General features: G+C 57.6%; 2 protein-coding genes across 8 annotated transcripts; one reads left to right on the top strand and one right to left on the bottom strand.

The window, feature by feature from the left end:
• Positions 1-481: 481 nt before the first annotated feature.
• Positions 482-23620, bottom strand: ZBTB4 (zinc finger and BTB domain containing 4). 7 transcript variants are annotated; one of them, XM_088142321.1, is made up of 3 exons: positions 23143-23620; positions 9371-9453; positions 482-4754 (listed from the first exon to the last, which is right to left on the bottom strand). In XM_088142321.1, exon 3 carries the CDS (start codon positions 4737-4739, stop codon positions 1008-1010), a length of 3732 nt encoding a protein of 1243 aa, XP_087998447.1. In that variant the 5' UTR covers positions 4740-4754; positions 9371-9453; positions 23143-23620; the 3' UTR covers positions 482-1007. The 7 variants fall into 7 exon arrangements, with proteins under 7 accessions (XP_087998447.1, XP_087998446.1, XP_087998445.1 ...); XM_088142320.1 differs by lacking the exon at positions 23143-23620 and adding an exon at positions 17513-18363; XM_088142319.1 differs by lacking the exon at positions 23143-23620 and adding an exon at positions 17284-17463.
• Positions 19151-21671, top strand: LOC103061121 (solute carrier family 35 member G3-like). Its single transcript, XM_088142337.1, has one exon. The coding sequence runs from the start codon at positions 19449-19451 to the stop codon at positions 20520-20522; it is 1074 nt and encodes a 357-aa protein (XP_087998463.1). The 5' UTR covers positions 19151-19448; the 3' UTR covers positions 20523-21671.

The following is a 23620-nucleotide window of genomic DNA, read 5'->3' as shown; positions in this document are numbered from 1 at the left end:
GATCCTTGGTCATTTATATGGTTGGGGGGTTTTTTGGGGGTGGGGGGAGAGGAGTGGGTTTTGCTGCTGGCACCAGAGAGGGCAAGCCTGCTGACCCTGCACGGGCCCTCTTGCCAGCCGTGCGCGCGCATGTTCCCCCCACCTGGTGCCCTCTTGTGTGCGCTGGCTGGGGGACGGTGGGGGCCATGGTACAGCGCAACTTGGCTGGGGGGGAGCCTGCTGGGGGAGGGCCCTTCCACCTTTCCGAGGTGGGGTCCTAGAGACCCAGAACAAGCGTCCTTCCGTTCCTCTCTGGCTTGGCGAGCGCTGCCTCCCCCCCACCCCCCGCGGCCTTCCTCTGGCCAAAAGGAAAATGTGATTCATCTCCAGCGAGTTGGAAAACAAAACGCACGCACACGCTCCCCCCTCTGCCACCTCCTGCTCCCCCGGCAGCTGTGCAGCAAAGTGGAGGAGCCGGGCTGCAGGAAGAGCAAGGAAGGAATTGGCGGGGGGGGGGGGAGGAGGAAGGGAAAGGGTCCGCAGAATAAGGACCCCCCCAGCAGGAGAGGAGCTCCATTGCAGAGGCTCCTCCTTTCAAAACAGCGCCCCCCCCAGCAGCAAAAGTACAAAGGAGTGGCGAAAAGGTCAGGAGTCGAAGGAAAAGGGCCAGAAATTGCCGTGCGGAGGGGGCGGGGGGGGTAGAGAAGAGCGGTTCCTTGTGCAAATTCACTCTTATTTGTGTCTACAAACAACATTCATGGGGGGTTGAGGAACCAGGCGGGGGAATGAGGGTACCCTGTACCTATGTTTGCTATTTTTTAAGAAGTCTTCTCTACGATACATCCCACGCTAGGAAGAGGGGGGCTCCCTTCCGCCTGCCCCGCGTCAGGCGCCCCGCTGCACTCACCCCCGCCGGGTTGCACACACACACGCCCCTTCTCAGAACAGAAGGGCGGGGGGCGGCCATCCTCTCGCCTCACCTCGCATCGCCCCGTGGCCCCTTTCCCGCCCCGTTGGCCCGCCGTCCCTCAAAGGAGACCCCCTTTTTTCAGCCTCTCGGGCGCCGTGGGCTCCCCTCTGCTCTCCCGAGCTGAGCCGCCCATCCCCACGCCCCCGTGGGATCCGGGGGGCCCATCGTGCCCCACGCCCCGACACGGGTTCATCGAGTAGCTGAAGACGCTGGGCAGAAAGGGCAGTGGCTGTCCCTTGTCATCCGGGACGACCATGTTCAAAGCCACCGGCAGCGTGAAGTTGTACGGGTAGGCGGCTAGCAACTGGTGCCCGTACATCAGCGGGTACGGATCGGGGTAGAAGCTGACTTTGCCGTCTCCGCTGCTGCCCCCTGCTTTGCCTACGGCGTTGAACTGGATGGTGCTGGGGTAAGCCAGGAACGAGGGCTTGTCTTCCAGATCCTTCCTGCTCCGGCAGCTGCCCGGCACCAGCAGCGGCAAGGGGTACTCCTGGACCGGGTACCGGTCCTCTGCCATCTCCTGGGACGCCAGAGCCTCCTTCTGGACCAGGCCCGTGTGCGAGATGACGGGGTCTTGAAGAGAGTGGGGCAGATTTGGGGGCAGTTCGGCGAGGCTGGTGGCGGCTGCCTGCAGCAGTGGCGGGTGGGCAGGCAGCTCCTCGTGAAAAGGGGGCTTCTCTCCCCCCTGCTGTGACGAGGCTTCCTCTTCGGGCAGAGGGGCCGGAGCGTGCCCGTTGCAGGGCGCCACTTCCATATGACCCTCCTCGGGTGCCTCTGGCTGCCCCGCGGGAGCCTCCCCGCTGGAAGAGGAGACCTGCATCTCCTGCGTGGTCTCCTCCTTAACCACTGCTGGGGGCGTGCCCAGGGGCGCCTCGGTGCTCTTCTTAGAGTAGGCGATGACCGTGGTGAGCACCGGCAGGGGCACCTGCTCAAGCGGCTGGCCCTCGTGCCGTTTCATGTGGCGGCTCAACGCCGCCGCAGTCTTGCAGACCTTTGTGCAGTGGGCGCAGGCGAACTTCACCAGAGGCTTGCGGCCTACGCGGTGGGGGGTACCGGGCAGGGCCGCCAGGGACTGGTCGTCCTTGCTGAGGCGCCCGTGCACCCGCTCGTGCTTCCTCAGTTTCTTGAGGGCGGAGAAGAGTTTGCCACAAACGCCACACTCGTGCTTCCACTCTGAGCCCCGCCCGCCCCCCCCTTTGGCAGGCTGCTCCGTCTCGCCCCTTTCGGAGGCAGCTCCCTGCGCCCCAGATCCTTCAGCAGAGCCTGGCGGGCCAGCTCCCGCTCTGCCCCCCTCCTTGGCTTCCTCTGACCGCTTCACCCACCGCAGGGAGCGCAGCTTGTGACGCCACCGCGACTTCTTCACCTTCGGCAAGGAGTTGCCCGCGCCGTGGCCGCCTCCGCCGGAAGGCTTCCGCTTGGGCTTGTAGCTGTAGTAAGGGCGCCAAAGCTGGTCTTCCGTGTCTCCGCGGTCGCTCTCCTCCTCGCCGCTCTCGTTGGCGTACACCCTGTCGCGCTTGCTGTGGAGTGTTGGGGGCAGCGCATGCTGCTGCTTCTCTCCGCTCTGGTCCCTGCCAAAATCCAGGCGTCTGCCTCCAACCCGGCTGCTCTTGTCCAGCATGAGGTCTGTTTCGGAGATCCGCCGCTTGACGATGGCTTCTTCGCCAATGCGCACCGTGATCTGGCAGAGCGGCGCAGCCCGGCTTTCAGAGGTGGCTCCCACGTAGGCCGGCTTGGCCATGTAAGTCATGGTGCGCCCAGCCCGTGGCCCCCTCGCCTTGTGCCCCTGCTCGCTCCCGTCCTCTTCCGAAGCCTGTTCCTCCATCTTCTGTGACTGAATGTATTCCCTCAGCACCTGCTTCTTAATGGGTTTGGCCACCACTGGAGAAGGTGGGGGCTGTGACAGCAGCGGGGGAGACCCTGCCGTTAACGGGGCGCTTGAAGATTTACTGTTGTACGTGATCACCGAAGGGGCCTGCGCTTTCACTGAGGTGCTATGAACGATCACCGAAGAGGCGGGGCGCCCGTAGGCGATGACCGTGGGAGCCTCTGTGCTCAAGGACCGTGGCCCCTTGTCCAGGTGGGCCTTCTCACCAGTAGCTGGGAGGACGGACGTCTCCTCGGCGCTCACGGCTTCCTGCGGCTGGAACTGTTCTGCCTCTGGCAATTCTAAAGAGGGGCCCTTGGTGGTGAACACAGAAGCAACGTCGCTAGTGCTCAGCGAGGAGACCAAGTTCCCGTCCAATGAGTCGCCTTCCCCCAGCGTCATGGGGACAGCCTGAGCTGGGTGCAGAAGGTCCTCTGGCACCACGCCCTGACTGTACGTCTTATAGGGCCTCTTTTGGGAACGCATGGGTAAGAGGCGGTAGAGTTTCAGAGCATTAAGTTTCGGCTTGTAGCCCCCATTGGGGGTCTTCTCGGAGGATATCAGCCCAGGGTTAATGCCGTGGAAGGCCTTCTGGTGAGTCTTCAGGTTGTAGTAAGTAACGAAGGTCTCCCAGCAGAAGATGCACTGGTAGCGTCGCTCCCCTGTGTGCCAAACCTCATGCTTGGTGCGGTACTCAGCCAGGGCAAAGACTTTGTCACAGTAACGGCACGGATACTTGCGCCGCCAGGAATGGACGTTGGAGTGGCGCTTGAGGCTTGAAAGGGTCATGTAGGACCGCTCGCAGACGGTGCAGAAGTAGATAATGTGCCCGTCCACCACTTTGACAAAGTGGTCTTGGTCAGAGATATAATCCACCCTTGGCGGGCCCCGGTGGCGGAAAAGCACGCCCTTCTTGGAAGATGCTGCCGCTGCGGTCGGCTTGGAAGGCAACACGGGGCTGGGTGGCGCCTTGTCCGCAGAGGCACCCTGCTCGGGCTTTTCCACCTCCTTGCATAAGACTTCGTGCGTCTGTAGCCGCTTGATGTGAATGAAGCTTTTCCCGCAGTGGCGGCAGGACAGCGAGCGCCGCGTCCGGTGGAGCTTCACGTGGAGGCTGAGAGCAGAAGACGTGGTAAAGGAACGGTGGCAGCTACCGCAGCAAAAGGTGCTGCTGGCTGGGTAGGAAGCCCCGGATGGGGGTGGGGGTGAGGAAGAAGAGGCCGCCCCTTGGGCCCCGTCGTTTGTGTGGGCAGAGGGGGCAGGGGGAGTCGCAGGGAGGCTGTGGTCCCAACCCACGTTTTCCTTCAGCATGAAAGTCAGGTCGGAGGGCGGGGGAGGCGGCACGGTTGCGACGGAGCTGAGGTTGTAGAGGATCTTGGCAGTTTCTGTTTCAGAGTCAGGGCGGGCCTCCTGCCCGGGGCTGTATGCTTTGGTCAAATCCTGGAAGCAGACGGGGCTGGAAGGCTCTGTGGAGCGGGAAGGGCAGGTGAGGTCAATGGGCGAACTGCAAGCTCTAGCACAGGCAATGCCGGAGCTATCCATCTTGACATCAGCCAAGGGGTCATCCAGGTTTTCCAAGCGGGAGATGCCCAGGCGCCGGCCAACCGCTCCAATCTCCTTGGCGACAGCCGGACTGGGCACCGAGAGCCGAGAATTATAGATGAAGTTCAGGATGTCCGAGAAGACTTTGGCCTGGATGTCGGGAAGCTCCAGAATCTGGCTCGGCTGGCGACACACCGAGTCCTCTGAAAGGACCTCCTTGAAGTACGGGCTGGAGGCGGCGAGAATATTTTTGTGGGCCTTGAACTTGGTGTCTTCGGCGATGATTGTGATGTCACAGAACTGACCGCGCAGGCGCTGCTCGTTCAGCTGGATCAAAAGGGAATTGGAGTGGCTGATGTCCGTGACCTCCACAACTGGAGCCATTGTGCTGCCTCAGACCTACAGCGAAAAGGAGAGACGGAGATCTTGTGACGTCAGGGATCTGGGCAAGAAGGCAAGGGTCCTGGAGTTGGGAGTTCCTCGGGCTCTATCGGTTGTTTTTCAAAGTTGGCCACTTGAAGAGGTGTGGATTTCAACTCCCAGAATTCTGGGAGTTGAAGTCCACACCTCTTCAAATGGCCAACTTTGAAAAACATTGCTGTATCTAGTCCCCAAAGTTGAGAAAGGCCGCAGAGCAAATTCACGTTTCCTTGGGGGAGCAAAGGGTGGGGGGAAAAAGGGGTTGTGCCAAATGTGAAGCCAGGTCTTCCTGCAAAGGCAAGGGGCCACTTAAGGAGGATCCCAAAACATCTGCCTCGGAGGAGAGGATGGCTTGGGGCCAAAAGAGGTTTCCCCGGAGCAGGGAGGCCAAATTTGAGGCTGCTGGGACACGGTTTTTGGAAATGGGAGTGGGAGGGGAAGGAGGAGAGGCAGCCCTTCAGATGTCAGTTCCTGCAATCTGGGAAGGTAGCGGAAGTCGCCCAACCAAGAACAGCAGGAAGGAGCCATCTGCAGGCCCCAAACAGGCCATGCCAGGAGCACCCAGGAAAGTCCTGCTTGACCCCAGCTGCCGGCCCTGGCTCGAGGAAGCCCTTCTGCTCCTTTCCAAAATGCAGCTTCCGTCCCGCTTTTTCTTCCCCTTGGCAGAGCCATTTCGCTCAAGGGATTCCCTTCCCGGCAACCTAAAATGGCTGAAGGACACCATTTCCAGTGCCAGCTGGGCTGAAGAGCCAAACCTGCTCCATCTTGATTTAGGCACCAGGCCTGGCTCCTCTGGTGCCCAAAAGCTGGCACTGGCCTGGCTCTGCCAGTTCTTCTTGTGTGCCCAAAGGATGGTGTGCCCTCCATTTTGCCCTGCCCCTCTCTCTCTTCTGCTTCCCCCCACGGCCAACCAGACTTGCAACCCTGCCAACCGGGGTTTTGCAAAAGCCTGCATAGTTGCACACGTAGGAAGAGCATGCGTGTATCAGCGCGGACAGAACCGCACAGGAACGATCCTTTCAGGAGGAGCGCTCTCTCTGTGTCCGTCGGTCTGGCCCAGACACACGCGCACGCTCAGAGCCTTTCCTGGCGGTGACGGGAGTATCCAAACGGAAAGGGGGTTTCTATGGAAACAGGCCGGGATGGAGGAGAGAGAAAGAGAGGAGGGGGAAGGGAAGACCACGTTGGGGTGGGGAGCAGGGATTTGAGGAGGGGGGATGCAGCAGTCAAACTGAACGTGGCTGCGGAGGGCAAGCTAAGTGGTGGGCAGGAGGCAGACGTGGATTCCCCCCCAAGAACCCCTCAAGCCTCAAACCCGGGGGCTGTGCCTGCCAACTGGCTGCCGACGGCAGGAGACCCCCTCCAATTTGGGCACCGCATCCCTCCACCTGTAGGTCTGAAACACTGCTGACCTTCCTCAGATGCTACAAATCGGCCAAGGCCCTGGGCACACCCCGGGGCTTCCTCCCAGAACGACACCATGGATCTACCGTCGGGCAGAGGATCCCGTGCGAAAGATCCCAGGAGGGCTGATGCGGTTGGGAGAAGCCCCTTCCCAGACAGCCCAGGGAAGCTCTGCCCTCCAGACCAGCGGGATTTCAACGCCCATGCGTGCCAATCCCCTGGCCTTCTGGTGGGCACCATGTTGGGTAAAGAAGATGCAACATCTCCCAGCATCCCTCAGTACTGAGCATCGTGCCGTGGCTACTGGAAGACGCAGCCCTGTCCGCTGTGGAATCAAAGGGCTGCCCATGTACACCCATGACTCAGTTTCTGTAGCACAAGGCTCTAACTTCACGGGGAAGGACGCCCCGCAAACACCCAGGGGAACGAATCAGAAATTAGACTACTCTCATAAGCTCACAAAAGCTTCTTCCTTTTAATAAAATGTGTTAGTCGGAAAAGGTGCTACCAGACTCCTTCAGATTTTTGGCTACCTAGACTAACACGACTCTCCTCCTTATAATATTAGACAACTTCTGTGATTTAAGTCCAAAGGAGAGGAACAGGGCAATGTGCTCCCTAGGACCTTCAGTTTTCCTAAAATTGTCCAGCATGTATATCTGGGAGACACACGTCCACGTTTTTCACAGGCGGCACACTTTTTCCACCCCTATTTGCGAACATTTCCACCTGGGTGAGAAAGGTGAGCCGCTGCAGGAAGGGAAGAAGAGCAAAATTCACTTACCCATGTGTGTCCCCCCCACCTATGCGCACAGACCCTCGAGGAAAGCAAGAGGGGATGTGGAAAAGGAGGAACCCCATCTTTGCTGCTGGCTACAGGCAAAGGTGGTGGGAGTGGGTAGGTCTCTGAAACGGGGGAGCGCTGAAGCCGGCATGACGCCCAAGCTGATTAAAAAAGAAAAGGAGGGAAGCAGAGTGGATTTTTATAGGGCTGGGTTGCTTGTGAGTCATGGAGGCTGATGTCAGCAGATTGGCTAGGGAGCGGCAACAGGGACGGGGGGTGGGGGGGAGAACAGCCGCGGATTGTTGCACCAACATGGAAAATGAAATGCAAAGCCAGGAGCAGGACACTGGTAGGGCAGGAAGGGGGAGAGCGCGCTGCAAAAGACAGACGCCTGGATTTGGATCTCCTCAAAATAAGAAATGTAGGATTTCCTAACTTGGAGACGCCGCTGCCTGGTCCAGCCTGGGAAAACTTGCAAGTACCTCAAGACATCCGTACAGGTGCTTAAGAATGCGGCCAAATAGCTCCCGACGTTTAAATTTTTCTTCCCTCGCCTTACCAAACTGCACGGGGAGAGAATGGCTTCTCATCCCTGTGTACATATCAGTCTCACCAGATGACCTTGGCCAAACCTGTCTCACCAGGTTGGGGCAACAATAATAGGAAAATTCCGTTTATCTTACTCCACGTAACTTGGGAGGAAAGATAAATAAAGAGCTGATTCTGCTCGGTTACCCTAAATGTGTGCAACCTGATGAAATGAAATCCAATTACACCCTAGGAGAACTTGCTTCACCACTGTCCAACAGGCTTATCGCGTGGCCAATATGACCCAGCTAGTGGGGTTGCCCTCAGACGAAGTCTCCCATGTCCTGCCTCAGTTTTCCCCATCTGAAATATGGGTATATAGAAACAGTCCACCACAGAAAGAGCAGCTTGTAAAAAGCCTTTGGTCAATGGGATTCAAAAAGGGGGGTGGAAGCCCCTAACACAGTGCCCATCCAGGATGCTGATCACATTACAACTGTCGGTAAAAACTGCCGTCAACAGAAAATCAGAGGCAAACCGCTCCACATCTTGTGCCCCACAAACTGTGTTGCCAAAAAAAAAAGTCCAGACAGAGCCAACACCTGCTGATACCCCACTCCTTCCCAAAAATTATGCTTAATTTGCACGGCTCCTCTCCTCTCTTTTAGACTGTAAAAGAGCTTTTACAGACTGCAACGTTGCCTGTGGGTTCCCAGGGCACATTGAATGCCAACCTATGCCCGATGCCTCTTGCGTGCATCTAATGTTCCACCCCATCTGGACATGGAGGGGGCTCAGGGGGCCCCAGTGGCATTAGCGTTCGCAGAATTCAAATTGCCAAGCGGATGGCTGGAAGGTCAAACCCTCTCCCGCAGAGGAGCAGCAGACGCACAGGTTGCTACAGCAATGGGAGGAAGGGGAAACGCAGGCGTTTGGGAGGGGCGGCGTTATCGCCTTTTCAAAGGCCCCCTTCCCATTATGGCAACGACCCAAAGCTCAGCCGAGAGTCTTTTCGGACATCTCCGTTCAATCCCCATCCTCAACAGAAGAAGATCCGTTCCAAATGCAAACGCCGGTTGAGGTAAGCAGACTTGCAATGCACCAACAGCCTGGATGCACCCAAACAGGGGCTCTCCAGATGTCTGGACTACGGCTCTTGCCCACCCTGGCTGGGAAGGCTGGGAGTTGTAGTCCCTCCATCAGGAAGTTGGTTTCCAGAGAGAGGCCGGAACCCTGGCCACCCTGAAGTTGCCACGGCAACCAGATACAGGTCCAGCGTAGTTCCAAGTCCGCCTAACCCATCTTGGCCTGGTGCAATGTGAGACTTCTTTTTCCCAAAAGTGGAAAACATGCTAAAAATGCTAAAAACAACATGCTAAAACATGCTAAAAAACATGCTAAAAACAACAGGCCCAGCGAACTACTCTGGAAAGCGGCGACAAGTCGAAAAAGGGGTCTAGAAAAAGAGACACCCCAAACTTGAGGCCTCCCAACCCAACCCTGGTTGTCGCGGTCTCAAAGTTGGGTCCGGCCTACATCCTGGCACCATTGCTGTAGAGAAAGAGTCGCTGGCCTAGATACAGCCCCGGTTGCTATGGAGATCGGAACAGGAAACCCGCCTGGAACCAGGCAGCATTTCCATAGAGACTGTGTGGGCTAGACCAGACCAGACTTTGCCAAGTGTTGCCCTTGGAGTTGTGGATCTGTGGCTCCCACCCTTCCGAGCCCGGAGGGTCCCGCTGGAGGGGGATCTGGAGAGCGGCAGCCCTGACCCACCTGGGGGTGCAGGGTGGGGAGAGCCAGGTGGGCAAGGCCTTCTGCAGAGCCCCTTGCCAATGAGACCTTTGCAAGAATGGCGGAGGGACGGAGGTCGCCTTACCGAAACAAGCTGACCAGACCTACTGGGCATCTGGGCCGGTGCTCCTCATGCCGTTTTCTCCCAACGGGGCTGAGCTGGACCCTCTGGAGAAGAAAAGAGGCACCGTGTTACCCCAAATCCAAACAATCCGTGGTTCTGAGCGCCCCCCCCCACCTCCCTTCTCCGGCAGTTCGAAAAATCTGCATTTTGTCAAGCGGGCGGCAGCTTGCTTTCTTTTGCAGGACTGTCGGAATCGGATCACAGGCACAAGATGAGGTCAAATAACCGCCAGCGTCCCAGCTAACCCGGGGTCCTCTGGGCTAAGCGGCAGATTTCAGGAAGGTATTTCCTTCAGGCGGGCCAGCCCGGAGAGGTCCAGGACTGCAACTGGAACCATCTGCACGCCAAGCATGGTGTTTACCATTAAATCTTTGGGTGAGACAGGCCGAGGCTACAGAAGTAATAAGGAGATGCTACAGCAGGGAATATATGAGTTAGGAACTAGCCTCCAGGGAGGTATGAAAAAGCCCTGGAAATTTCTACCCTCCAGAAAGGCTTCGGTTAAAATTATATTCCTCACTAGTATCAACTGGAAATCTCTTTTGATGTTTTAAAAAATGAAACTGACACTCTCGGGAATTCAAATTCCTGAAAACTTAAATGATAGGCTATACTGCCAAGGAAGACAATGTGGTTGGAAGATTACAAGCTCTGTTTTCCCCACTGTCAAAGGCAACAAACAGCTGTATTGATTAGGACTCCCTTTTAGAAAAATAAAATTTGCGATTCCTGTTATTTAGTCAGAACCTTCGCTAGGATTCAGACCAAAGATAAAAGTGAAAACGATTCCCACTTTTTTTATTTGTTAAAAGTATTTTTGGAGGATCACTTAAAAATAGAAAAACTCTTCTGCTTTCAACATCCTTTCGAGAAATGTTATGCTTATCTATTATTGGGACAGAGGAATGCCACCCAATTCACAACCACAGAAGTCATGAAACACCATCCGTGCCAACATTTACGCACTAAAAATAATTTTATGACTTCTCCCACCTATCTGGGCAATCCATGCTGAAAACTTTCAAGATGGGAGCCATAAACATAACTTCAGAATACCCTTCATCACCAAATGGCAGATTCTGAAGAGAGCAGCACACGATCGGCCAGCCTCCTATCGGTTTTCATATTCAAGCTCGTGAAAAATCCAAATACTTGATAACAGCGGCTATAAGGGGTCAACAGCTGGGTCTCCTCCAATCCTAAGTTTGCCGGTTCTAACCGTTTTATGCCCAGAGAAAACGCAACCGGGAATTCGGCAATGCGCTACCTGCATTCTAGAACATTCATGGAGCACCCAGGGACTCTAGCACTGTTTCTAGACCAGGGATACATGTCCATCTCCATCTCCCACCCCAATTTTCAGCAGCATATCCTGGGTTTCAATCCAGACAACAGTACAAAGGTACTATCCAAAGATCCTTGGAAATCATGGCCCAATTTCGCTTCCCCTTTGCTCCTGGATCTCCGCTTTCCCACATCATCCCTTCTGTAGATACAGCCATCGAAGTCCCCCATCCTGGGTGAACAATCTTGCTGTCCCCACTGGAATCAATAGGGGCTAAAGACCCTGTGCATTTCGAGCGCACCTCCCAAGCCATGGTAGGTGCTGAGCCTCTGAGCCTACACTGCAGAAGGAACCCGATCCCCTTTGATTTCCGCAGAGCCTCTGATCTCAGCAGAGCCGACTGGATTGCGTTAACATCCACCTGCCAAGTTTAGCACTAGAAAAATGCAGCAAGGCGGAGTGGAAATGGAGGGGGTGATCCATTTTAACTGCCAACGAAAAGGCCACAGCCTTAAAAACTCACTGCCTGCTGTATTCAGGCAGCATCAACTTGCTGTGTAACAGATCAAGCTGCAAGGATTATCTGGAGTTACAGACTGCTGTGATCTGTACGGATGCGTGTCTGAACCCAGAGTTTCTTGTGTGCGTTGCAGCTGAACGCAAACGAAGACTGGGACGTGATCTGTCATACTCACTCACGACAGACTAGAATGGGATGTGCGTGCCTTGGTACAGGCTAGGAGGAAAAGAGACGTGCCTCTGTACGGCAAGAAACACGACAAAAATGTTTCGTGTCCATTAGAAACAGATGACATTTTGAAATGTGGGTCAGGCAGGGTGGCACTGTCCAACTGTGCAGGTCTCCATGTAATTCTTAACAGCATTAAGCGCTTTGGGTTTACACAGAGTAAGCATTAGGAAATTCCTGAGAAAGAATAGTTAGGAATGCAGAGAACATGGGGGGATATAGGGCAAAACCATGGACTGGAAGAGAGAGCTCACTTTTGTGCCTTTTGGAGGATATCTGAAAGCAATTCTGTGACCTACGTCAGCAGCCCTGGACGAAATCAGGGCGTTTGAGACAGGCAGCTGAAACTGAGACTAGCCAACAGTACACTCAGAGCTCAGGAGTCTTGGACCAGCCTGGTGTAGTTGCAACATCAGGATTAGGAGTTCCAAATGACTGCAAGGCGCACACCAGGCTGCACAGTCAGGTGCAAGGTTGGTGAAGCGTTGTGTAAAATTGGATTAAACCATTATGCAAGCCCACCTAGGCACATACACCCATCTCTGTAAGCGAGCAAGAAACTCAGCACAAACAGTAGAGCGCAGATGATGCAGTGGGTCGGTCAAACCGCTTTGATGGCTTGCCCCAAGCAGCCTGACGTAGCTTTCAAAATCAGCAGCAGGGTCCAATTGACGGCTAATTAATAACCTCAATGGAGTCTTTCTTTCAAACACTGCTTTCAAGCCAAAGGACTAGCCAAGCACTGACAAATCATTAACCAGAAAACAACACCAGGTGTCACCACTGAAACACCCAAACACTTATGTGTTTTTCCGGCCTCCAAAGCCCCCTGTGAGCTGCAGAGAAAGTCCTTTACGCCTGGGACGGTGGGCTGAGTTAGCCGTCCACCCAGACGACAGCTGGAAGCACCGAACGGAACATCTTTTGCCCAAGGTACCAGGAGAAGAAAAACCCAAAGGGATTGAGGCCGCTGCTCCTTTAAAAATAAAGATTATCCAGTCCAAACCTCACAGCATCCAGCGCCAATGGGTATGCCAGTTTCCACGAGATGAAATGCATTATTGGCTGAATTGCTTATGATATCATATGGTTTCCTCTGTTCCTCCTCTCTTCCCCTGCTTTTTCAGAAACTACCAAAAAAAAAAAAATCGAAGTGATAAACACGCTCTATTTAGATGCACGCACACCCTCTCTAAAGCACACAGAAGCAGGCACCGAACAGGAAGTAGATTGTCCCAGCCACTCCCCTTGGTGAAGCCAGCTGAAGAATTCGGAGGTAGCTTCTCAGCACTGCTGGCCCAGTTGCACACCAATTGCTCGGAGGCCTTCTCCAGCGATCTTCCGGAGAACGCAAATCCTACCCTGGTGCGTTCGAATGTCCCCGCTCACCTCTGCATGCACGTGTGCACAACGCACCAACGTGCAGGTGTGTGCGCATTAAACAGCACATTCCCCGAAGCGCTGCTGCGGCTCCATGCAAACAGACACAAGGAGGGCCCGTCCCTCAACATTCCTCGGCTCGGAGGACAACTCCTCTTACAAAGGTTGGACACCCCCACCAAGAGGTTGCCAAGGGGAAAAAATAAAAACCATCCAGCGTCAAACTCTTTAAGCAATGCCGAGCACAAGCAATAACATGCCCAGGTCTCTTACACGCTACACCAATCAGACTGATTTTGCAGGCTACAAAAGGAAGTTACAACCATCCACGTTCACACTTTCTCTTCATCCAGGGGCTGCCTAGAAACCTCGCTTGCAACCCCCGTTTATATTCCTTCGCCCATCTGGTACCCATAATGCTGCCTGGGGAGGGGGAACCACCTCCTCTTCATATCAGCAAAACTGATTTATTCTTTCCATTCCAAGTTTGAGATGGCGTTCTCCTGAATTCCTGACGCTCTTTTCGCTCACGTGCCAGCCGCTGTATGGAGTTGAGGGAGGACTGCCGTCCAGGTTTGGAAGAAGAAGAACACGGAAAACTAACCAGACCATACGATGCAAGTTTGAATATGGGGTGCAGTGTTTCTCAACCTTGGCAGCTTTAAGATGGGTGGACTTCAACTCCCAGAATTCCCCAGCCAGCCTTGCTGGCTGGGGAATTCTGGGAGTTGAAGTCCACCCATCTTAAAGTTGCCAAGGTTGAGAAACACTGGATTAGAGCCTAACCAGAGAGTTGGGGGGGGGGTTGAATCAACCTAAGAATACTCTTTATTTGCATTTAACCACTGTAATCTCCAAGGTCAGAGCACGTCTCGCGCCAGAGTGAAGCTCTCGTGTCCAGAAAGGCCCCTGTGACGGCTCCGACAGCCACCCGCTCGGCTGGGAAGCTTTCCACGCGAGGATGACCTTTTGATGCAAAAGCGCCTGTTCCTGTTAGCAGCAGCGAAAGAGGCCGGGCTAAACTGGTAGAAAACAATCCCAGCACAAAGGGAGGGAGGGAGGGAGGGAGGCCGAGGCGACCCTGACGATCCGCAAGGCTGGGATTCTCCCGGGGAAACACAACTGGCCTCTCGCGCTGCCCCCCGCCCCCAGCAGACCCAGCATCAGGACAAGGCTGCTCCCGGCTTGACCCAAGACCCCGACCGGCTGCTGGAGCAACCGCGGGTTGCAGGAAGATTCCCGGGTTCCAGAACGTTCCTGCTGTGCCCTGCGTGGGATGAGCGGGTCGGCCTGGTGGGGCGCCCAGGGCTTCAACGGCACCCCCAGAACGCAAGCCGGGGTACAAAATTAGGCAGGGGACACCCTTAAGAAGAGCAAAGGGATTCAGCCACGAAACAGGGGACGGGCTCTGAATACTCGAAGGCACCATATAGTGGTTATTTTTGGCCCTGGCATTATTACTGCCACAACCACAGCGCCCGGAGGGCACTCACGCTGCTATTTCTCCTTCTCCTGTACGGCATTTTCAAAGTTTCCAGCGGTTCAGAGATGGGAGAGAACGCCAGGTCTACGGGCACGCAGCTCATGGCCACGCTCCCTGAAAATGGGTCACCGCCATTGGGAAGGGTGCTGGCCCACCATGCCTGCAAGGGGCCCTGGGATTAAGGGGCCTGCTGCCCACACATCTGGAAGGGCATCGGCCTGAGGAAGGTGCCAGATGTGCAATTCTTCCAGCCAGCAGTCCTGGCTGCGGGGAGATGGAAAGGCCAGGCGGGTTTTGTGAGCGCATCAGAGTTTCCAGGGCCTCTGAAACTCCGACCTGGGGGAGGGGGGAATCTGAAATGAACACCCACTTGCTTGCATACTCCAGCAAAATCCCCAAAGTTTAGCGTGCGTCTTGAAAGCAGTTAAAAGGCACAAGTGTCTGCATGTGCAATATTCTTCCTCCCACTGCCTGTGCTGTAAAAAAGGGTGATGCCACGTTGCTGTTAAAACAGGCCCAGAACTGTAAGGAAGCCCCTTCTGCACCAACACACCTAGGAGGACGCAAAACTCTCTCTGCTGCGGTTACTCAACTTGCAGTCCCTCAGGACACACTCCCACGAATCGCACCGTTGCATACGAAATGCCCCCCCGCCAAATTCCCAAGACTGGGTGCAACACTGAGCCCTGCACCTGCACACTCGCGCCTCCCCAGTTGCACCACAAATACATTACCCCTCACGGCCACCTTTATAGAAAGCCAAACGTGTGCTCAAAGCACAACGGCGTAGAAGCATTGTGACTTGCCACGTCCACATCGCCTCTTCCACCCCTGCCTTTTCAACAGCCTCTAGCGATGGGTGTGCATTTGCATGAGGGCTTGCAGCCCAATTAGCATAGTGGCCCTAGGAAGTGTGAAAACAGCAAGACAGGCGGGGGGGGGGAGGGAAAGGCGAAGAAAACGTGCAAGGCGAATGCTGAAGTTGCATGGAGAAGTGTGGTCAGGAAGACTGGAGATTGCAGATCAGGGCAAAAAGTGCAACCCACGGGGAAATGCAGGGAAAGGAAAACGTCAACGTATGTATGTGCGCTGATAAGAGAGGAGGTGTGGCCAGGGAATGTTTTCTGTGTGTTTCTCGGGGAGAAAGAGAGGAAATTTGGACCACGCAGCAAAACTGGAAGCCACCAAAGGTAGTCGGGAAATGCGCATAAGAAGGAAGTGAAAAAGGGCTGGTGATTTGCGTTCAAAAGGCACTGCAGGGTACAGCTGAGGGTGATGCACCCTGCCCGGGAAGAGAAGGAAGGTTGTAAAGATGGCAGGAAGTGGGCGAGGGCTGTTCTCTCTCCCAGATCAAGTCACCGGGACCCCCGGTGGGGGGGGGGGGCAGGCAGGAAGACGCAGCTTAGGAAGACCCAGCTTGAAGATCTCGAAACCTTGAGCCTTTTGAAACGGATGCCCCCAACCTGGATTCTGACCCTGGCTGAGCACCAGCTCCTACCAGAAGTGTTTAGAAAACACAAGCCATTTTTTCTGACTCCTGCCCGGGAGGATGACCAAGCAAACGCAGGGCACAGGGAGAAAACCAGCGGAGAGGAGGGCACGGGCAGGTGGATCTTTTCTTGCCCATCCAGCTGCTTAGCAGGGCCTTCCCAAGAGCGCAACCTGTGGGAATGGGTCCCTGACACACCCCTGGCACTCTCCAAAATGTCTTCTGCTCAGGTTTGGCACAGAGCAGCCCAGAGGACCGAGCGCAGGTGGGATGGGAGGCGACCCAGCGGGCAGGGCTCGAAGGCCAGCCACTAGCGCTAGCCACCCTCCCTCACAGCATGCCTTGTGCCTGCCTAAACCGCTGCCCACACGGGGCCCCAAAAGATGGCATCGCAGGGAAGGCCGAGGAGGAAAGCGGGAGCAGAATTCGGGGGCCGTCTGTGCGCCCAGGGAAGAACTGGAGCGGGCTCTGTGGGCACAGACGAGAGGGGGAAGGCCGCGTCCCGGCACGGCGCGCTGAGAAGTTGCCAGGCGTGCACGAGGCCGGCCACGCGAGGCCGGCCACGCAGGATCTGCTGTGGGACGCGGGGGGAGGGGGCACGGGGTGGTGGGGTGACGGGCAGCTACGACTCCCGGAAGGCCAGCCCCCCCCGCTGCGGGACATAACCGGGGCTCCTTTGGGGAGAAAAACAAAGGCGGCGCGGAGGAGGGAGAAGCGCTCGCGGGGAACTCTGCCCGAATGAGCCCCCCCCGCTGCCCTCTTTACGGAGTGAGTTTCCGGGGAAGGTGCCTCCTTCCAGCGCAAACGGAAAGGCGATTTGCAATCTCGAAATATCCAGATCTTTCTCTCCGCCCCCCACTTGCCCCCCCGGCACAAACGAGGCTTTCCAAAACAGGCCGCTCGCTCCGAGCCTCCCCCGCCCCCGGCATCCCCCCATCAGCCCCGGGCCGATCGCCGCTGCCCCCGCGCCCCGAAGGATGCCCGGCCGCTCCTGTGCCGCAGGGCCGCCTCCAGAACCCCGGGAGCCCCCGGGCCCGCCGGGCGCGATCCGAGCCCGGGGGCGGCGCGCTGCGGGCCGGCGCAACTTCCGCGGCAGCAGCAACGACCCCGTGGGGAGGGGGCGCACGGCCCCGGGCCCCGCGCCCAGCCCGCCGGGAGGACGCGCCCGGAGCCCGGAGAGCGCAGCGCCGCCCTTGCAGCGGCGGCGGCGGCGGCAGCTGCCTTCGCTCCGCGTCCCTTCGCTTCCCTTCCCTTCCCCGCCCCGGCTCCAGCCGCGCCGAAACTACGCAGCTAGTTGGCGAGGCGGGAGGAGGGGCGCGCTCCGCCCGGGGACTGCAGCCAGGGCCGCCCTGCCCGGCGCTGCCCTGCCCTGCCCTCCCGGGGGGCGCAGGGCAGCGGCGCGGCCGGAGCGCGTCCCCGCGCCAGCCTCGCCTCGCCTCGCCTCGCCCCCCCGGGCCCGGCCGAGCGGGGGGCCCGGCCGGGCGCCTACCTGCGTGCCAAGGCGAGCGTCCGGGGGCAGCCCAAGATGGAGTCTCCTCGCCCCGCCATTCATGCTCGCTGCCTGGTTGGCACGGGCGCCGCTCGCCCGCCCGCCTGCCCGCCGCCCGCTCCTTCAGCCCGTCTCGCCGCCGCGCTCGCCGCTGCCGCCCCCTCTGACATCATCGCTCCGAGTTGGAGCGGCTCAGCCCCGTCGCACGCAACTTGGCCCGCGCGCCTACCCGTGCCATCCGGACGAGCGCCTGGAGCGGGCCGGCGCGAACGCGCAGCTCAAGCCCGCCCGGTGCGGGGCGGGCCGGCCCGCGGAGCAAGGCCGCCGCGAGCATGGGCAGAGTGCTCCGCTCCGGCAGGACGCCGACGCCCACTCCTCGCAGACGCCCGGGAGGGAGTGCGGGCGGGCCCAGGCCGGGGGCGCCCGGCGATGCCCGGAGCGCGAGGGCTGGCGCGGCTGCGGCCCGGCCGGCGCCCTCTGCCCGCCGCGGGGGACCGGGCCTGGCACCCCTCGGGGGTCGCCTGCGGCGCGAAGGCCGTGCACGGACGCCTCGCTGCCCCGCTCCGGTGAACCGCTGCCCCCAGCGGGTCGGGCCGCTCCGGCTCCGTCGGGAAATCCCGCGGCCCGCGCTCCAGCTGCGAGGTGCACCTCTGGCAGGGCGCCGGCCCTGTCTTGCCCTGCCCCGCCCCGCGGGCCGTGCCCGCCCCGGACCTGCAGCGGGGCAGCGCACGGCGCGCAGGGGCCCGCCGGCCAGCCGGCCTCCTCCGCGCGGTTCGGCTCTAGAAGGCGCTGGGCCGAGCGTTCTGCGGGGCGGCGGGGGGAGCAGCGGGGAGCCCCCGGCCGCCTCCAGCCACGCCGTGAAAACCAGCTCCAACTGAGGGCAGGCCCGGCCTTTTCCCGCCCAGCCCCCGGAAGCCTTCCTGGGGGGAATCCTGCGGGTCCCCTCCAGCTGGCTGGCTGGCAGCCGGGGACCCCCTCCCAGCAGGTGTGGGGCCGATGTCACAGAGATGCAGGATGACATCACAATGCCCTCCTGGGCAAGGGAGCCAGACCAGGTGGCTGAAGTGCTGGTACACATTTGGTGGTGGCAGAGGGGTTAGCTGGAGAAGGCCGGAGGTGGGTGTGTCCCCTTCCCCCAGGTAGGGGTCTTCCCCCTCCCCTTTACAGCCCCCGCCCTTCTCCCTACGCCCCGCTCTCTAGCAGGCCACACCACACAGCCACCCTGCCGTCAGGAAACAGCGGGCGCCGGGAGTGTGGGATCACCCGCGTGTGCAAGACTCACCTGGGGTGAGCTTGCATCCCTGGGCCAAAGCCAAGCCATGCCCTGGGCACATCACTCTCCCTTCTCTGCCACCTGCACCTCCTCATCCGCAAAACGGGAATCGGCATTAAGAATGATAAGGGCGTGATTTCCAAATGAAGGGCAAGATGCATAACAGACCTGTTACTTTATCTAACTCTTCTAAAAGAATAATGCTGCGTATACTGTAGGAAGAAACAAGGGATAGGGTGGAAAGTGGCGCTAATGTCAGATTGTATCATCCTAGCCGTGCACCGCCTTCGTTGGTGGCTTGCTATCTCACTGTGCTAGGAACATCAAGTTCCTAGTCCTCAAGAGTAATCCCGGCTTTTTTTCCTGGTGGGTGCAGAGAACTCTGGAGACAGCACACACTGGCTAGAAAAATCCAACAGCTGCTTTGCAGGCCTACTTTCCAGGCTTCGTAATATTGGGCTTTTATCCTACAGAACTTGGTTTATCAAAAAGCAAGTGCGCGCGCAATTCAGCCCTTGCTCCAACCCCAGCAGGGTGTTTTGCATGTGAAGTGTTTAGTTGCCCACAGCCTTCTTCCACAGTAGGATACCTTTATTGCTATTCTAAATTGAGGTTGAGCGCTGGCCAGCGGAAGCCCCACTGGGGGTGGTCAAGACAGTCAAGATGGCAGCACAATGCGCATAAAAAGGGGCGGAGCTTCCACTGCACCCTTGTGGCCACCATTTTGACTACATCCTGCAGACACCGGTCGGGTAGAGCACCTCCTGAACGCCAGCGTCAGGCCCCAGGATGGGCAGAGGCTGTGGCTGCAGCCCCCCTGATTGCCCCCAATTCTTCTTCTGCAGGCTGGGTTCCAGTTCCAGAAGGGGCCTTGGGCCCGTCCCACCCAGAGATGCCCCCGATGGCCTCGGACCCAGGCCCACCTGGGAAAGCGACCTGGACGGTGGCCGACCTGTTGCGCTTCTCCCCTCCCTGCTCTCCGGCCCCGCCCCCTCGCCGCCCAGCCTGGCATCGCTACCGTCTCTCCGAAAGCATGAAGGGCCTGCTGGTGGCTCTCCTGGGGGGCGGCGTGCCCGCCGGCTTTGTGGCACCATTCACCCGCATGGCCAACGAAGCCTCGGGGATCCCTTCCCTGGAGATCCTCCTCTTCCGCTGCACCCTCCACCTGCTCTTCGCCTGCTACCTCCGCTGCCAGAAGGCGCCCTGCTTTGGGCCCCGGGAGGCCCGCCAGCGCACCCTGCTCCACGCCTCCATCAATGTCATCTCCATCGGCTGCGCCTACAGCTCCTTCATGGTGGTGCCCAGCGGCAACGCGGCCACCGTCCGCAAGGGTTCCTCCACCATCTGCTCCGTCCTACTGGCCTTGTGCATCGAGAACGGCCGCCTGACGGGCTACGACTGGTTCGGGCTGGTGGGGAGCACCCTGGGCTTGATCATCATGGTGGTCCCGGACTTGTTGAACTTGGACAAGAGCACCCAGCTCTACGACACCTTCGGGTACGTCTTGGCTTGCCTGGGCGGCATGGCCTTGGCCTTAGGCCTGGTCATCTTCCGAGCCCTGGACTTCCCCGCCAAGCTGGTGACCGTCGCCTTCCTGTTTGGCGTGGTTGGAAGCCTGGTATGCTCCCCCGCCATGTTCCTCCTCCAGGACCCCGTGATGGTCCTGGATCCTTTGACCTGGACGTGTGTGGTGGCCATCAGCTTCCTCGCTCTGGTCTCCTTCTTGTGCGCCAGCTATGCAGTGACAAAAGCACACCCGGCGCTGGTGTGCGCTGTCTTGCACTCAGAAGTGGTGGTGACCCTGGCTGTCCAGTACTATGTGCTGCGGGAGGCCGTCACACCCTTTGACATCATGGGGGCAGGGGTCATCCTGGGCAGCATCGCCATAATCACGGCCCAGAATATCAGCTGTGACCCGGCGGAGGAGGAGGAGGGACTGACGGTGCAGCGGAAAGGGATCGAGTAGGCAGATGGCGGAGAGGGTGAAAGCTGGTGCCAAGCACACTGGACCAAGATGGGGACACCGGGAACAAGACCAGCTGAGGCTGTGGCACCCTGGAAGTCCCCATCCCACGGCCACATCTGGGGCTCACAGAAGAGAGGGCAAATAGTGGTACAGTAGAAGCCTTAGCACAGCAAAATCTTGGCATGCCTATCTACCTCTGAAGGTAGCCATGGATGTCTACCTACTTCTGAAGGTAGCCATGGTTGTCTCTCTACCTCTGAAGGTAGCCATGGATGTCTGCCTACTTCTGAAGGTAGCCATGGTTGTCTGTCTACCTCTGAAGGTAGCCATGGATGTCTACCTACTTCTGAAGGTAGCCATGGTTGTCTGTCTACCTCTGAAGGTAGCCATGGATGTCTGCCTACCTCTGAAAGAAGCAGGAAACGGCTCCTTCTCGTCTGTTTTCAAAAACCTTGCTTTAGGGATCAATTGGCTGCACCGCTAAGCCGCCCGCCAACATGTTCCTGAGATGGAACCAACAGCCCCGCCAGGCCAGGATACAGGACATCTGGACTACGTGGTTAGCCTACCACCTTCAGGGTGGAAGAGAGCACTAGCCCTTTTGGACCACACCGAAGAGCTGGGATTGAGACCCCCTCAGGGTTTATTGAGGCTGCTGCAGAATTTATGACATGAGCGTTCATGTTCTGCTTTGAACTGGCATTGGGTATGTTGGGGAAGGGGAATTCGGGGCTCTGATTTGGGCCAAGCTCTCCTGCCTGGAGTGCCCATTGATTTCCAAGAATTGTTTTGAAGGACAAAGATGTTGGGAGATGTTTGGGTCTGAGCTTCTGCCTCCAGACAGAGGCAGGAAGAAACAGGGGTCCTGCGCGTTGAGCCCCCATTCCAGACAAAGTAAATTCAATATAAAATATAGTGCAGAACCTACGAGCATTTCTATACATGCAGCCTCTGCCAGTTTGCTGAAGGGACTACTTCCAATTGTTAACGCTTTTTTATTATTATTATTATTATTATTATTATTATTATTATTATTATTATTATTATTATTATTTCCAACATGCAAATGCAAAGACAGTGGGAGTGCACTCAGGGCGTCGATTTTTGCACCCCAGAAGCTGAAAGGATATACCAACATTGTAACACACCTTAGCGGGTGGAGGAAGGAGTTAGTGAGAGAGAAAGAAGGCGTGGAAAAAAATATACTTGCACAAGACCTGAAGTGATATGAGGAAGGAGAAGAGGAATTTAAAGAAGGGATGGATCTAGGCCCATCCATCAGCTGCGGAGGCTTGTAACAGAGGATGAAATTTGGGGCACTGTTTGCAAGCCAACGTGAGCCGGCAAGAACAGAACGGGGTTTAATAGTCAGGCGTTTGTAGATAAATCAGGAGAGGAATCGCAGGGCGGTGGAACAAACCAGAAGACCCACTCTGTTGGGCAGGAACAATTCTCTACCTAGGCTAAGGACAGGCCATTCTTTTGTGCCCCAGATGCTGCGGGCACGCAGGTGGCAGGTGAGGGACCCTCTTCCCCATTCTCTCCTGCACCCCAGATTGATCTTGAGAAGTTTCAACCCCACCTTGTTAGCAGTGAGGAATCTTCCTTGGTGCTCAGACGCCCGGGAGAGCGGCCAAAGAGAAGCCCTGAAGGGTGGGGGTGGGGGGATCTATCACCCTCCAGATGTGAAGGTCCTCCTTTCCCAGTGTTCCTCCTCATTAGCCAGGCTGTCTGGGGCTGCTATTACCCCAACTCCAAGGAACGAACGGCAAGGATGAGGAATGCTGGAAACTGAAATTCAGTAGCATCTTCGTATTTTTCAAGCTTGGCAACTTGAAGATGTGTGGACTTCAACTCCCAGAATTCCCCAGCCAGCCTTGCTGGCTGGGGAATTCTGGGAGTTGAAGTCCACACATCTTCAAGTTGCCAAGCTTGAAAAACACGGATCTAGAAGGTCACAAAGTCCCCAGTTCTGGCCCAAAGCTTGGCATACAAGAACCCCTCATCCTATTAGGAGGGGCGGAAATATTCCCGCTTACTCTGTTTCTTCAGAACCATAAAAAGGTCAGTGTGTAGGATAGACAAAAATAATCTTTTGCAACCCATCCCACTGTATACGCTGCCTGCTCAGTTTGCCAGCAGCAGGGTCCCCGCGATTCACCGCTTTGCAGCCTCGCCACAGCGAAAAGCAGCAGCCTTGGGGCACCGGGGTTGCTTGCCCACGGCTCCCAGGTTCTGTCCTCCTCTTCCGCCCCACGAAACCTTGCCCTGGCTGGCCAAGGCTCCTGCCCCACGGATCCAGAGAGCGGGCCCCCAAAGCAGGGGAACCCCCCCAGCCCTAACACGACTCTGGGCCCGGCTGAGCCCGCTTGTGCAGCGTGCAAGAATGCAGGAAGCTGCAGGGCAGACCCGGCTGCTCCCATGGGGGTTTCGTGCAGCCGTGCAGCCCGGGCTCCCCCCAGGCTCCTGCAGCAGGATTCCCCGGGAGCCCAGCCCTGCCTGCAGAGGCTGCTGAAGGGGCCAGTCCTTGGCCACCGAGGCAGGGAGCTGCGTGCAAAGGCCCGGGGTCACACCTCGCCGCCGTCCCGCCCTCTGGCGGCTTGCTGGTTGCAGAACTTACCCGACAGGGTGGGCTCTCCGTGGGCCTGGCCGGGCAGCGGCCTACCAAATCCCCCTGCACCCTTGCGCTGGGCCCACTTGCATTTCCGCCTCTTTCCTGCGGCGCCTACAACACGCCCGGCTCTTCGGGAGGGGGCGGAGTGCGCAAACCTCAGTCTCAAGTTTCTCGGAGGAGCCCTTGGCCTGACTTCCGATGGCTTTCCGGAGTGATGTCGAGATGCCGGCCTCCCTCCGGCCGGCATCTGTCCAGGGAGGTCGCAGCCTGTCTTTCGTGCTCTCGGGCAGAGCAAGGGAACGCCGAAGATGAAAACATACCCTAAGAATAAAAGGGGAAAGGAAACGCATCGCCTGGACAGGAGAGGGAGAGAAAGCGCAGAGTCAAAATCCTTTGCTGCAAAGAGCCGTCTCCCGCGGGAGCCAGGGGCTACTGTGATACCCGGGCCGAACAGGACCAGGGGGCTCCTGTGGCCCTCCAGATA

The sequence above is a fragment of the Python bivittatus genome, unplaced genomic scaffold, assembly GCF_059951505.1.
Source record: "Python bivittatus isolate LINGU-HERP-01145 unplaced genomic scaffold, Pbiv_v1 ctg000370_np1212, whole genome shotgun sequence".
NCBI classification, from domain to species: Eukaryota; Metazoa; Chordata; class Lepidosauria; order Squamata; family Pythonidae; genus Python; species Python bivittatus.
Note: the sequence above shows the minus strand (reverse complement) of the source record. Positions and strands in the feature narration are given on the sequence as shown.